Genomic DNA, 13,788 nt, shown 5'->3' with positions numbered 1-13,788 from the left:
TAGAGTACTCGAACAAATTATGTCACACCAGTAGGAGTGGTGTTAAGAACACTGATTGACCCTGCTCTCCCTCTCCAAATTGCTGAATTGTAATTCTCATGTTTGATTAAGGTCCTTACACTTAGAGGATGGCTTCCTGTTCAGCAGGTGACTCAAGGCAAAGATAGAAGCTAGACAGATAGACACAAAATGCTGGAGTAACTCAGTGGGACAGGCAGCATCTCTGGAGAGAAGGAATGGATGACGTTTCGGGTCGAGACTCTTCTTCAGACGGAAGAAAGGTCTCGACCCAAAACATCCCCCGTTCCTTCCCTCCAGATATGCTGCCTGTCCCGCAGAGTTACTCCAGCATTTTGTGTCTATCTTCGGTTTAAACCAGCATCTGCAATTCCTTCCGACACAAAGACAGAAGCTATCTGAACATAGAACACAGCGTAGTCCAGCAGAGGAACAATGTCTGTGCTGAACATGATGCCAGACTAACTCTTGTCTACCTGCACATAATCCATATCCATCCATTCCCTGCGTATCCATTTGCCTGCCCAACGGTCAGTGGAGTTAAGATGACCGGAGCAAATTTAAACAGTAAAGGGCCTGTGCCACTTGGGCGTCATTTGCATGTCACGCAGATGGCGGGCGAAGATTTTGTACATCCCAAAATCCTGGGGCACAGCGCACGACCGTGCGTCACTGCCTACGTCACCACGCACCATGCGCATGTAATGCGCACCATGTGAGTATCACGACGCGTAAATGATGTCGCGTAAATTATGCGCAAATGACACCCAAGTGGGACAGGCCCTTCAAGAATCAAGAATGTTTCATTGTCATATGTACCGACAAGAGAACAATGAAATGCTTCATTCAACACCTTAACAGGCCAATAAACACAATACACATAGACTATGCAGAATGAACTAAATAAATTAATAATCCCTATACGTGCAAAAAACACAGTAGTCCTTAGTGCAACCAAAGTCATTCGTTAGTTCATAGTTGAATGTCGGGCGTTTTGTTCCAGAGCCTGATGGTTGATGGGAAGAAGCCGTTCTTGATCCTGGTGGTCAGTTTTCAGAAAGGGACAATCTTCAATTAATTAACGCTCAAGAATGTGCTGGTGTATTTCAGCATCTCCATCATGGTGCCAAATTTACCAAAAGAAAATGTTTGAATGCCCTCACTGCAATGAAACTGTAAAGATTTATACCAGTGGAAATGTTTAAGAAGGAACTGCAGATGCTGGAAAATCGAAGGTAGACAAAAATGCTGGAGAAACTCAGCGGGTGCAGCAGCATCTATGGAGCGAAAGAAATAGGTGATGTTTCAGGTCGAGACCCTTCTTCAGACTGATGTGGGGGTGAGGGGAAGAAGAAAGGAAGTCAGTGAAAGACACTGTCTCCGCCTCTTCCTTTCATCTTCCCCCCCCCCCACCCCCACATCAGTCTGAAGAAGGGTGTCGACCCGAAACGTCGCCTATTTCCTTCGCTCCATAGATACTGCCTCACCCGCTGAGTTTCTCCAACGTTTTTGTCTACCTATTGCCAGTGGAAAGGTCTGTTTTGTTTTGCCAGAGCTCCATCCTGCTTCAATTAAATTAATTTTCAGGTGCAGCCGAAGTGAATCTGTTGAGCTTTGCTATGCCAGAATAAAGACACGAGAGAGCACAGACGTACTCATGCCAGGGACTGCAAAACCAAATCAACAATGTGCACAGCAACAACCATTTAAGTTTACAAAGAAACAGATTGTGAGGAGGATCTAATTTAAATTGCACGTTTAAGAGAGATTGTCAAATGTATGTAAGTTAAATGTGTATAAAGGGCATAATTTGATCAGCTATTTCCTGACTTTTATTTCCTTTAATGTTTGCTTGTCCAAAGGCAAAATTAACTTCTCCCTATTTAAATCCTTTATTCTTTGTTTGGTGGGTTCTGTAGAACAGTCTTTCCCATTTACTCTTGTATTGCAAGCACTTATCATTTTATAATGTACTTGATTATCCTTCTACTATTTTATTTATTTTTACAAATACTATAATATCTGCTCAGAATAATGCAAGTTAATATTAATACATTTTAAATATTCAATTAGCTGTCTTACTTCATAGCATGAAAACCTACAATTTTGTGATTCAGGTATGTATCTCTTGTTAAAATTATTTTGAGAATTTGAGCCAAAACTTTTTTATACATTTTAAAATACATGTACGAACACACATTTTAGCAGAAAAATGAAAAATCATGTCGACTTGACCTTTGACACTTTGAAAAGCATTCACAGGGGAAATTTAGCAGTCTCTGAAGGAGCCAGGATCAATCAATGGCTGATTATGTTCTCATTCGGTGGTGGATTGATCTTTTACTGAACTGATGATAACAGGCCTTTGGCAGCTTCAAGAGACAACCCAAAATGGGGTTTGACACGATTGGTTCTGACAGGGATCAATCTGCATCCCGCTGAGCTGTATGAAAAGCCAGACACCCCCAAAGATCTGAAAAAACGACTCAGATTCATCGAGATGCCCTTGCGATGGCAAATCTCTCCCTTCCAAAAACTCCTTTTTGTTTTTCTTTCTCTCCAGCTGTAAGAGAGAACCAATTTCAGAATTCAGCAGGCCAACCAAGAAATTGGCAGATGCAGCCCTTGAAAATTTGGAAAGAGGAGAATGATTTCTTTATGTGGTAATGAGAATGACAAAAAGAAAGCAGTAGGGCAGATCAATACAGCAATGACAGATTAGAAGAGACACTTCATTTAAGACCAAAAAAAACCAGAAAACCTTTCCTCTTTAATATGGTAACTTATCAGAATTTGCATCAGATTTCTGCTGCTTTTTGTAATTGCACTTGTCAAGTATTACATGTGGCATAAAAGAAAAATATTGATTAAAATGACGCTTCTCAGGGCTTGAGAAGCAGCCCTGCAGCAGACTATTTCAAAGCACAGCCCTTCCAATGGATGTCATGATTACTAGTCAAGTGCGCTGCTCTTTTTGACTGGTGTGAACACCGCTGTGACACATTTGTGCGTTGTGTCCGTGAATGTTTGCTCCAGCGTTGGCAGTTTCACGCTAGTGTGGAATCAGTCAGGGTTGTACTCTAGAAATGGAGCAGTCAGGCACCTGACTTGGTTCCAGGGAACATAGGATACTTGGTCATGTAGTATGGGAGAGAAGGGGCATCTTTGACATGTTCAAAAAAAAGGGTGCAGGATTAGAGAGGGTCGGTGCCTTGTAGACACAAGGAACTGCAGATGGTGGTTTACAAAAAAAGACACAAAGGGCTGGAGTAACTTAGTGGGTCAGGCAGCATCTCTAGAGAACATGGATAGTGACGTGGGAAGGAACTGCAGATGCTGTTTTTTTTTACTGAAGATAGACAAAGTCACTCAGTGGGTCAGGCAGCATCTCTTGAGAAAAACAATAAGTGACGTTTTGGGTCAGAACCCTTCTTCAAACATGGCAAGTTTGACTAATTGGATTTTGGCTAGTTGCCTCACTGAGTTGGCCAGAAGTGGCTGGAGGACAAGAAGCACTTAGCCCACTTGTGTAGACCCACAGCAACCTGCCTGGTTTCACATCCAACTAGCTCTTAATTCATGCTCATGCTCCCATGTGGCCTTTCCCTATATTCACGACTCTCTGAGTGAAAACATTGTCGATCGGGTTCCTATTAAAACTTTCCTCTCTCACTTTATACTTATGATCTCTGGTTCTTAATTCCCTTACTCTGGGTAAAAGACTCTATACATCTACCGTGGGTTACGACTGTCTGAAACACATCCTTGAAACTGCCCGAGAAGAAGAATGCAACTCTGTAACTATGACCCAGGGTAGCCGTTTACAAGTTAATTTTATATTGTTGCTCCGTGATTTGTCACAGCTAATGACTCCTGATTCCAAACCTGGTTCAGCAGCAGTGTACATTCGGGGTGGCACGGTGGCGCAGAGGTAGAGTCGCTGCCTTACAGTGCCAGAGACCCGGGTTCCATCCTGACTACAGGTGCTGTCTATACAGAGTCTGCACATTCTCCCTGTGGCTTTTTTGTAGTTTTCTCCCACATTCAAAAGACTTGCTGGTTTGTAGGTCAATTAGCTTCAGTATATTGTCCCTGGTATGCAGAATAGAACTGACCGTTTGTCAGCGTGGACTCAGTGGGCCGAAGGGCCTGTTTCCACGCCGTATCTCTAAACTTTAAAAAATGCAATCACCTGGAAATTAATTGTTGGTCGGCAGTTCCAAATGCCCGCCCTGTATGTTAATGACATTAGAGGCAGAGTGCATTGTCTGCCTTGATCACAGCACCACCGACTGGGATAAATCTTCAGTGAGAACTAAAGATTCCAAACCCAGTACAACTGCAGAGTACATTCGGGGTGGCACAGCGGTAGAGTTGCTGCCTTACAGGGCCAGAGACCCGGGTTCCATCCTGACAAATGCAGTACAACTGCGGCGACTACTACATAGACCAATGACTATGGCCCCGACCACAGATGAACAAAGGGAGGAGGACTGACAAGGCAGTGAAGAATGCTGTGGTGAATGTTTGTGTTAAATTCTATTGTATATTGTGTGGGTTTTTTTTTAACTGTGTCGCTGCATGGCAAATTCATTTCACTGTACCTTAGTTGGTGCATGTGACTTTGATGCTAAGATCTTGAGCAAATCACAGAATGCTGGAGTACCTCAGAGGGTCAAGCAGTATCTCTGGAGGTAGGGGGAAGGTGATGTCACCCATTCCTTTGCTCCATAGATGCTGCCTTACCCGCTGAGTTTCTCCATCATTTTTGTCTACCTTCGATTTTTCCAGCATCTGCAGCTCATTCTTAAATATTTAAGGGAGATTTAGTTAAGTTTTTAGTTTAGAGATACAGAACAGAAACATGCCCTTCAGCCAACCAAGTTCAAGCCGACCAGTTATCCCTGTTCCCAAGCACTATCCTACACACTAAGGACAATTTAGAACCAAAGCCAATTAACCCACATAACCCACACAGGTCACGGGGAGAACGTACAAACTCCGTACAGACAGCACCCGCAGTCAGGATCGAACCTGGGTGTCTGGCGCTGCGAGGCAGCAACACTACTGCTGAGCGGGGCAAGCTTTTTACACAGAGGGTGGTGGGTGCCTGGAACGTGCTGTCAGGGGTGGTGGTGGCAACCGATATGATTGTGGCTTTGAAGAAACATTTGGATAGACGCATGGATTATGTGTAGGGAATGGAGGGACAGATTAAATACAAGAGAATAGAACTGGTTTTAGCATCATGGTCGGCACATACATTGTAGGCCGAATGGCCTGTCCCTGAGCTGTACTCTTCTATATTCTATATGCATTTGGGATAGTATATAAAATAAAGAGAGACAGATAAGGTAGACAGAACCTTTTGTATTACTCAGTCGTTAGATTGTGCTTGCAAGCAAGCTTGTAAGCAAGATGGATATGAGATCTCTTTAGTGATTTAGTTGTAGACGTGTTTCTGGTTGATCAGGAGTTTGGTTTTACAATAGTGATTGTGAGCAACAAATAGCCACAAAGGGGATCAATCATTGCATAATCACTCTCTGTCTTCTCTTCCACTGCTGTTTATTTTTCAAGAGAACAGCACTTGCAACAGCAAAAATCTTTAAAGCAACCCAGCTTTAAATTGAGCAGAAAACAGTCATCGACATATTTGTTAATATTACCTAAACCATTAGTTTGGATGGTTGGGCTGCCTTTTCAACAAGAAAGCTGTCATTAAGAGCATAAAATACTTTCAATTCAGCTTACTCACTGTGCATTTACAATTCCTAACAAGTGTTGAAGTACCTGTTTCCTCGGCTTTCCATTCCCCATGCATTCTCCACCTTACAATCTGCTCCATGTAAACATCCTGTCCTGCTCCACCTTTCTCACATGTTACAATTACCACCGTTTCTAAACGCAGTTTCAGTAAACATGGATAGGTCGGGTTTAGAGGGATATGGGCCAAATATAAGCAGGTGGGATTAGTAGATGGAGCATCTTTGTCGACATGCGCAAGAGCTGAAGAGCCTTTCGTGCTGTATCATTTTATGACTATGGTATGCTGCTATTGGTAAGTGGACCCAATAACTTTAAGGAGCTGCACCTTTCAATAAATTTATATTTAAATACCTGCATACTTGCCTGTGAGATAAGGTATAAAATTGGATTACAGATTGAAGGAGTGAACGTTGTGCTTCATAATTCCTAACACAGCTGAGAGTGAAGTGAGTAAAAGAGAAGTGCTTAGGCCACATTTAGAGTATTGTGTTCAGTTTTGATCACACTGTTATAGGAAAGATGTTGTTAAGCTGGAAAGAGCTACAGGGAGAGGTTGAGCAGACTAGGACTTTATTCCTTGGAGCGCAGGAGGATGCAAAGTTATCTTATAGAGATATATAAGATCATAAGAGGAATGGAATGGGTAAATGCACAGTCTTTTACCCAGAGTAGGGGAATCAAGAACCAGAAGCCATAGGTGGGGGGGGGGGGGGGGTGGGTGGGGAGGGGGTGTTTATTAGCAACCCGAGAGGCACAAAGTGTGGTAGGTACATGGAACAAGCTTCCAGAGAAGGTAGTTGAGACAGATACAATCACATCCTGTCAAAAACATTTGGACAGGTATATAAGATAGGTTTAGAACGCAGGCAGGTGGGACTAGTGTAGATGGGACATGTTGGTCAGTGTGGGCAAGTTGGGCTGAAGGGCACTGTACGACTCTATGACTCGAAGAGGTGGCACCAAACATGGGTTTATACACCAGTCCATCAGGGAAGTAAGAAGAGCCAAGGGAAGTATTGAGAGCTCCAAAAATTAAGTGTGTAGCTCTGCAAACACAAGACACAAAGATAATAAATAATAATGAATTAATCAATTAATAACCATAAAACTGGTACAAAAAAACCCCAAAGTCCTTAGTGCAACCATAGTTTAGTTAGTGTTGTATGGTGTTCAAGAGCCTGATGGTTGTTGGGAAGAAGCCATGTTTGAACCTGGAGGTCACGGTTTTCAGAATGCTGCACCTACTCTCCGATGGCAGGAGTGAAATGAGATTGTGGCCAGGGCGGTGTTGGTCTATGATGATGCTGGCTGGCTATTTGAGGCGGCACCACCTGGACATCCCTTTGATAGTGGGGAGGTCAGTATCCGTGATGGACGGACCGGGCAGTGTTCACCACTTTGTGTCATCTTCTTTCTTGGGCATTTGATTTGTCGAACAAGACCATGATACCACCAGTCTCTGCAACCAACTCTCTACAAACGTTCAACAGAGTATTCATCGACAAACCGAATCTCCTAAATCTCAGGAAGTAGAAACGTTGATGAGCAATTAAGCCGAATAGACTGACAAGTCTTGATTTCATTCTGTATGATTTGATGTCAGTCCTGAATGGTTCAACGGAGCTTTATTTGTCATGCGTGCAACTGCACAGTGAAATTATTTTTGCACGTTTACACACGTGCGGGCACCGCCATGTATTGGCGCCGTTTCCAAAGTCCGGTCAGCCCGCGCGCTCGGTCTACTGGAGCGGTTCCCGATCCAGGCGAACCCCAGGCTCCTGCAGCTCCGCCCTCCATCACCCGCGACCGGCACGGCCCGCGGACCGCGTCCCTCTCCTCACACGGATATCTTTGTCTGCAGCCGACCTTGAAGGTGCTGGAGACATTACCCCAAGTTCACCACTAAAGACGACAATGGGAAAGGCGTGTGGAAATCACTGAGGAAGATGATGAAAATTGGTCAGCTTTAACTCTGAATTCACGCTGCTTTCTCCCACCCACCCATCTCTCACATTGCTCCTTTTTGTTTTGTTTGCACCGTTTCACAGTTGCATCCAGCAGAATTTTTCTTCAGTGGAGTAGAATTTTTAAGTGCTGATTTTTGGCTAATAACCTCTAAGTGCTCGGCAGTCCTTGTTCCATATTGTGGTGTCACGCAGGTTTAAATGAGGCTGATCGTTCTGTTTGCAAATGTTGCACAGCTGTGAGGTGAAAGGAATGACATCTCGTTGCTCTGTTATTAAAGGGAAACATGGCAGAGACACTGAGAATGTCAACTGTATCACACTGAGAAATTAATTGCCAAACTTTTTATCAACTGAATAGGGCTAAATATGGAAAGCAGTATTTCTTTGGCCACTCTCGGCAGCTCAAAGTGAAATAAATTATACTTGATGTTGATATAAACCCATTCTATTGGTGATCAGTATGTGTTGTATGTTGGGGTGTGCGTGCCATTTGTATATTGTATACGCATGTGGTTGTATCACTGTCTTAACTGATAAGTTTAGTTTATGTTAGTGATACAGCTCAGTAACCGGCCCTTCGGGCCAGCGAGTCCGGGCCGTCCAGCGATCACCACGAACGCTAGCACTATATCACACACTCGTGACAATTTACAATTTTTACTGAAGCCAATTAACCTACAAACCTGTACATCTTTGGAGTGTGGGAGGAAGCCGGAGCACCCAGAAAAAACCCACACGGTCACAGGGAGGACGTACAAACTCCGTACAGACAGCACCCGTAGTCAGGATCGAACCCGGGTCTGGTGCTGTAAGGCAACAACTCTGTCGCCGTGCCGCCCAATGTCGCCAGAAACATTCACATCCTTTAAATGTATAAACAGCATTGTTAATCTGCACAGGAATAAAACAACAGTGTCAGCGGGGGGAGAACATAAATGTCTAAAGGCAATTCTCGATCTGTGATCAGTGAGTGCTCGTTGTCTTTGTGTATTCTCTAAAGATGTCTTTGGCCGCAGGCACTCCGGAGCTGAGTCCGTGCGAGAGGAAGGAGCTGGAGACAAAACTGAAAGAGAGGGAGGAGTTTCTGCTGCCCATCTATCACCAGGTTGCAGTGAAGTTTGCCGACCTTCACGATACACCGGGTCGCATGCAAGAGAAAGGGGTGATCACGGTTAGTAATCTAATTCATTCAACTTGTTCTGTGCTCCAATTCTCTGCCTCAGTTTTGATTACAGTCTGACCCTTGCACTCCACATTCCCAGAATGCGGTTTACTGTGTGTAGTTCTATTCGCCCAGCTACAGGAAGGATAGAACAGGTGTCGTGGGTTGTGGGGAGAAGGCAAGAAAATGGGATTAGGAGGCAGAGATCAGCCATGATCGAATGGTGGAGTAGACTCGATGGGCCGAATGGCTCCCAGAACGTGATATTGTCAAGTTGGAAGAGATTCACCGGGATGGTAGAAGTAGAAGCAAGGAACGGCAGATGCTGGTTTACTAAAAAAAAAACACAAAGTGCTGGAAAATAGTGTGAAGAAGGGTCCCATCCTGAAACATCACCTTGAAGTTAGGTTAGAGATACAGTGTGGAAACAGGCCATTCAGCCCCCACATTCAGTCCTGCCTGACCAACTATCACTCCGTACATTAGTTCTATCCTACATACTAGGGATAGTTTACAGAAGCCAATTAACCTACAAACCTGGGGATGTAAAGGACCTAGCCTTGTTCTCCAGAGATGCTGGCTGATCCTCTGAGTTACTCCAGCACTTTGTGTCACCACACTGATAGGCTGCAGGCTTGAGTTAGAGAGAAATGTTGAATTGGCTTGGGTTTTTTTCCCTTTGGAGCCTAGGATGCTGAGCGGTGAGATATTGTGGTGTACAAGATCACGAGGGGCATGGATAAAGTAAACAGTCTTTTTCCCAGGGCAGATGATTCTAAAAGTAGTTTAGTTTATTGTCACGTGTACCGAGGCACTGTGAAAAGCATTTGTTGCGTGCTATCTATTCAGCGGAGAGACAACACATGATTATAATCGAGCCATTTACAATGTATAGATACATGATGAGGGAATGACGTTAAGTGCAAGATAAAGCTCAGTAAAGAGGGTCTCCAATGAAATATAGAGTTGTTCAGGAACGCTCTCTAGTTGGTGATAGGATGGTTCAGTTGCCTGATAACAGCCGGGAAGAAACTGTCTCTGAATCGGGAGGTGTGCGTTCGTTTTCACACCTGTACTTTTTGCCCAATGGGAGAGGGGAGAAGAGGGAGTGACCGGGGTGAGACTGGTCCTTGATGATGCTGCTGGCCTTGCCTTGGCAGCGTGAGGTATGAATGGAGTCAATGGAAGGAAGGTTGGTTTGTGTGATAGTCTGGGCTGCGTGCACAGTTCACTGCACATTTCTTATGATCTTGGATGGAGCTGATACAGGAGGTTGTTGGTGATATTGACTCCTAGGAATTTGAAGTTTTCAACCATCTCTACTTCGGTGCCGTCAATGTAAACTGGGGTATGTGCATCGCTTTGCTTCCTGGCCGATCACTATCTAGAGGGATGAGGTAAGGTGAGAGGGGAGATTTAAGAGGATCCTCAAGCATTTTTTCACTCACCTTTGTTAGTCCATATCTAGAACGTAGCTGCCAGAGGAAGCCAGAGAAACGGATAGAGTTACAACTTTTAAAATTTGGACAGATATATGGATAGGAAGGGCTTAGAGGGCTATGAGCCAAATGCAGGCAAATGGGACTAGGCCAGTACGGCAACTTGGTTGGCAATGACAGGTTGGGCAGAAGGGCCTGTTTCCATGCTGTATTACTCCACCAGCAAGTCGAGATTTCTATCTGTCATTTGCAAGACCATTGATGATGTGGAAGCGAGTTTTCTCATGTGGTATGGTCCCCTTCTGGATGGAGTGTATTGAAATACACTGCAAGCAGATTGTACAAAGTGCAGGGTCTGCCCCAGTTCAATTAGATGTTCTAATTAAATTGGTCAGGTTTCAGGCATGACCCGAAGAACTGTTTGGAAGAAGACTGCAAACCTTAGCAGCTATAATGAACATTCAGCCAAGTTCATTATAGTTGTTAAGGTTCAGTCTGCCAGAGGGTTGAAATTGTGAGATCTACAGTTTAGCTGATGAGTGTGGAGCAAGAAAAGACCAGGTGGGATTCCAGTTGGGTGTGTGTTTGCCACAGAAGCACGTGCACATACAGCCTTTCCACCCCCTCCCCACTTCACGCCTCACAGACTATTGGCATTGGATAAGGCTCGGAATATCGTTCTGAAATCCCATATGAAGTTATCATTTCAACGTAATCTGTAGAAATTCTGATTGCTTAGACCTTTGCGTGTGTGTCGGCAAATCCAGGACTGGCAGAGGAAGCTATAGAAGCAGATACACTTACGACTTTCAAAAGATATTTGGACATATAGACAATAGGTGCAGGGGTAGGCCTTTCGTCCCTTCAAACAAGCACTGCCATTCACTGTGATCATGGCTGATCATCCACAATCAGTACCCCTTTCCTGCCTTCTCCCCATATCCCTTGACTCTGCTATCTTTAAGAGCTCTATCCATATATATGGATGGGAAGGGTTAAGGAGATGATGGGCCAAATGGGACAAGCCCAGGGAGCCAACATGGTCAGCATAGACAAAATGGGCCAAAGAGCTGTTTCCGTACTGTATGGCTCTGCGACTGAGTGAACAAAGCAGAGAGAAGGCTGTAATACACCTTGAAGAATGTTTTGTGTGATCTTGAAAAAAACAAGGCCTGCATATCTCCTTTAAACTTTGCCCCTCTCATTTCAAAGCTATGCTCTTTAGTCTTTGACATTTCCACCCTTGGAAAAAGGGTGTGATTATCTACCATATCTATGCTTCTGATAATTTGAGGCTGGTGGCACAGTGGTGCAGCAGTAGAATTGCTGCCTTACAGCACCCGCGACCCTGGCTATGGGTGCTGTCTATACAGAGTTTGTACGTTCTCCCTGTGACCATGTGTGTGTTCTACAGTTGCTCCGATTTCCTTCCACACTCCAAAGACGTGCAGGTTGTAATTAAATTGGCTTCAGTAAAATTGCAAATTGTCCCTAATGTGTAGGATAGAATTAGTATCCAGGCTGATTGCTGGTCAGTGTGGACTAGGTGGGCTGAAGGGCCTGTTTCTCTAAAGTGTAACGTCTAAATTGTATTAACTTCTATGAGGTCTCCCCTCAACCTCTGGTGTTCCAGGGATAATAATCCAAGTTTGTCCAAACTCTCCTAGTGGCCAATACTCTTTCATCCAGACAGCATTCTGCTAAACCTAATTTGAACCCTCTCCCAAGCCTGTAAACCCTTGCTGTGATGTGGCGATCAGAACTGATAACAATACTGAAAATGCTGCCTATCCAGAGCCCTATAAAGATGCAACATAATGTATAACCCTGACCGTTGATGACATGCATATCATATGCCCTCTGACCCACTCTGTCTACTTGTGTTTCTCAATGGTTTCTCCGTTAACTACAGGACATCTTGGACTGGCCAACATCACGCACGTTCTTCTACTGGCGCCTGCGCAGATTGCTACTGGAAGAAACGGTGAAGAGAAAGATCCTGAATGCAAACTCTGAGTTGACCGATGGGCAGATTCAGGCAATGCTTAGACGCTGGTTTGTGGAAGCCGAAGGTGCTGTGAAGGTACATTCCTCCATCATTGTGATTTCCCGCCTTTGCGGCTTGCGGCACCCTGCTGTTTGAATTGCATCGTGACCCGGAAGATCCAGCTTAAGAAGTCCAAGAATGATGTGGAGATCATTATTTTTAATCTTTTCTCAACCCTATGGCCAGGCTTCCAGTGAAGAGAATAATAGTGTTGCAGTATTTCTTGGTTACGTGTCCACAAACGTAAATCCCCTTAAGTTGTCATTATGATTTGTGCAGTTTAGAACATTTATTTTTACAAGAATCAAACAATGGTTCAGCAGATTGAATTCTTGATCACTTGAAATTAGTTGAGGACCTAGGTTTAAGGTGAGGGGGGGAAGATTTAATGGAGCAACCTTTTTACACAAAGGGTCGTGCGAATATGGAACAAGCTGCCAGAGCAGATAGGTGTGGCAGATACTATCTCAACGTTTAAAAAACAGTCCACGCTGACTAACATGCCCCATCCACGATAAGAATAAGGGGTAAGCCATTTAGAACGGAGATGAGGAAATACTTTTCCACACAGAGAGTTGGGAGTCTGTGGAATTCTCTGCCTCAGAGGGCAGTGGAGGCCAGTTCCCTGGATACTTTCAAGTGAGAGCTAGATAGGGCTCTTAAAGATAGCGGACTCAGGGGATATGGGGAGAAGGCAGGAACGGGGTATTGATTGTGGATGATCAGCCATAATCACATTGAATGGCGGTGCTGGCTTGAAGGGCCGAATGGCCTACTCCTGCACCTATTGCCTATTGTCTATTGATAGTCCCACCTGCCTGCTTTTGGCCCATACACTTCTTAACCTATCCTAACCTTGTACCTGTCTAAATGTTTCTTAAACATTGCGATTGCACTTGCCTTGACTACCTCCACCAGCAGCTTGTTCCATACACCCACTGCCCTTTGTGTAACAAAGTTAATCTCAGGTTTGCATGGTAGACAAAAATGCTGGAGAAACTCAGTGGGTGAGGCAGCATCTATGGAGCAAAGTAAATAGGCGACGTTTCGGGTCGAGACCCTTCTTCACGTTTGCATTAACTCTCCCCCATCACCTTAAACCTATGTCATCTGGTTCTTGATTCCCATACTCTGGGCAAAACCATCTATCACTCTCATGATTTTGTACACCTCTATAAGATCACCCCTCACCCTCCTGTGCTCTAAGGAATAGTGTCCCAGCCTGCTCAACCTCCCCCTATAGTTCCCTCAAGTCCTGACAACATCGTGGCAAATCTTCTCTGAACCCTTTCAAGCTTGATAACATCTTTCCTATAACATGGTGCCCAAACGAGAACACAATTCTCTTAAGTGCGGCCTCAACAATGTCATATAACTGCAACATGA

At 44.4% G+C, this 13,788-nt stretch overlaps 1 protein-coding gene across 2 annotated transcripts in view; it reads left to right on the top strand.

The window, feature by feature from the left end:
- Positions 1–13,788, top strand: part of acaca (acetyl-CoA carboxylase alpha) — a 212,138-nt gene that overhangs the window by 189,392 nt on the left and 8,958 nt on the right. For both annotated transcript variants that reach the window (XM_055658137.1, XM_055658138.1), the window contains 2 exons: positions 8,771–8,925; positions 12,268–12,438. In XM_055658137.1, the coding sequence (XP_055514112.1) occupies positions 8,771–8,925; positions 12,268–12,438 (326 nt within the window). The remainder of the gene's footprint in view (positions 1–8,770; positions 8,926–12,267; positions 12,439–13,788) is intronic.

The sequence above is a fragment of the Leucoraja erinacea genome, chromosome 28, assembly GCF_028641065.1.
Source record: "Leucoraja erinacea ecotype New England chromosome 28, Leri_hhj_1, whole genome shotgun sequence".
NCBI lineage: Eukaryota > Metazoa > Chordata > Chondrichthyes > Rajiformes > Rajidae > Leucoraja > Leucoraja erinaceus.
This window is presented reverse-complemented; position numbering and strand designations above follow the sequence as displayed.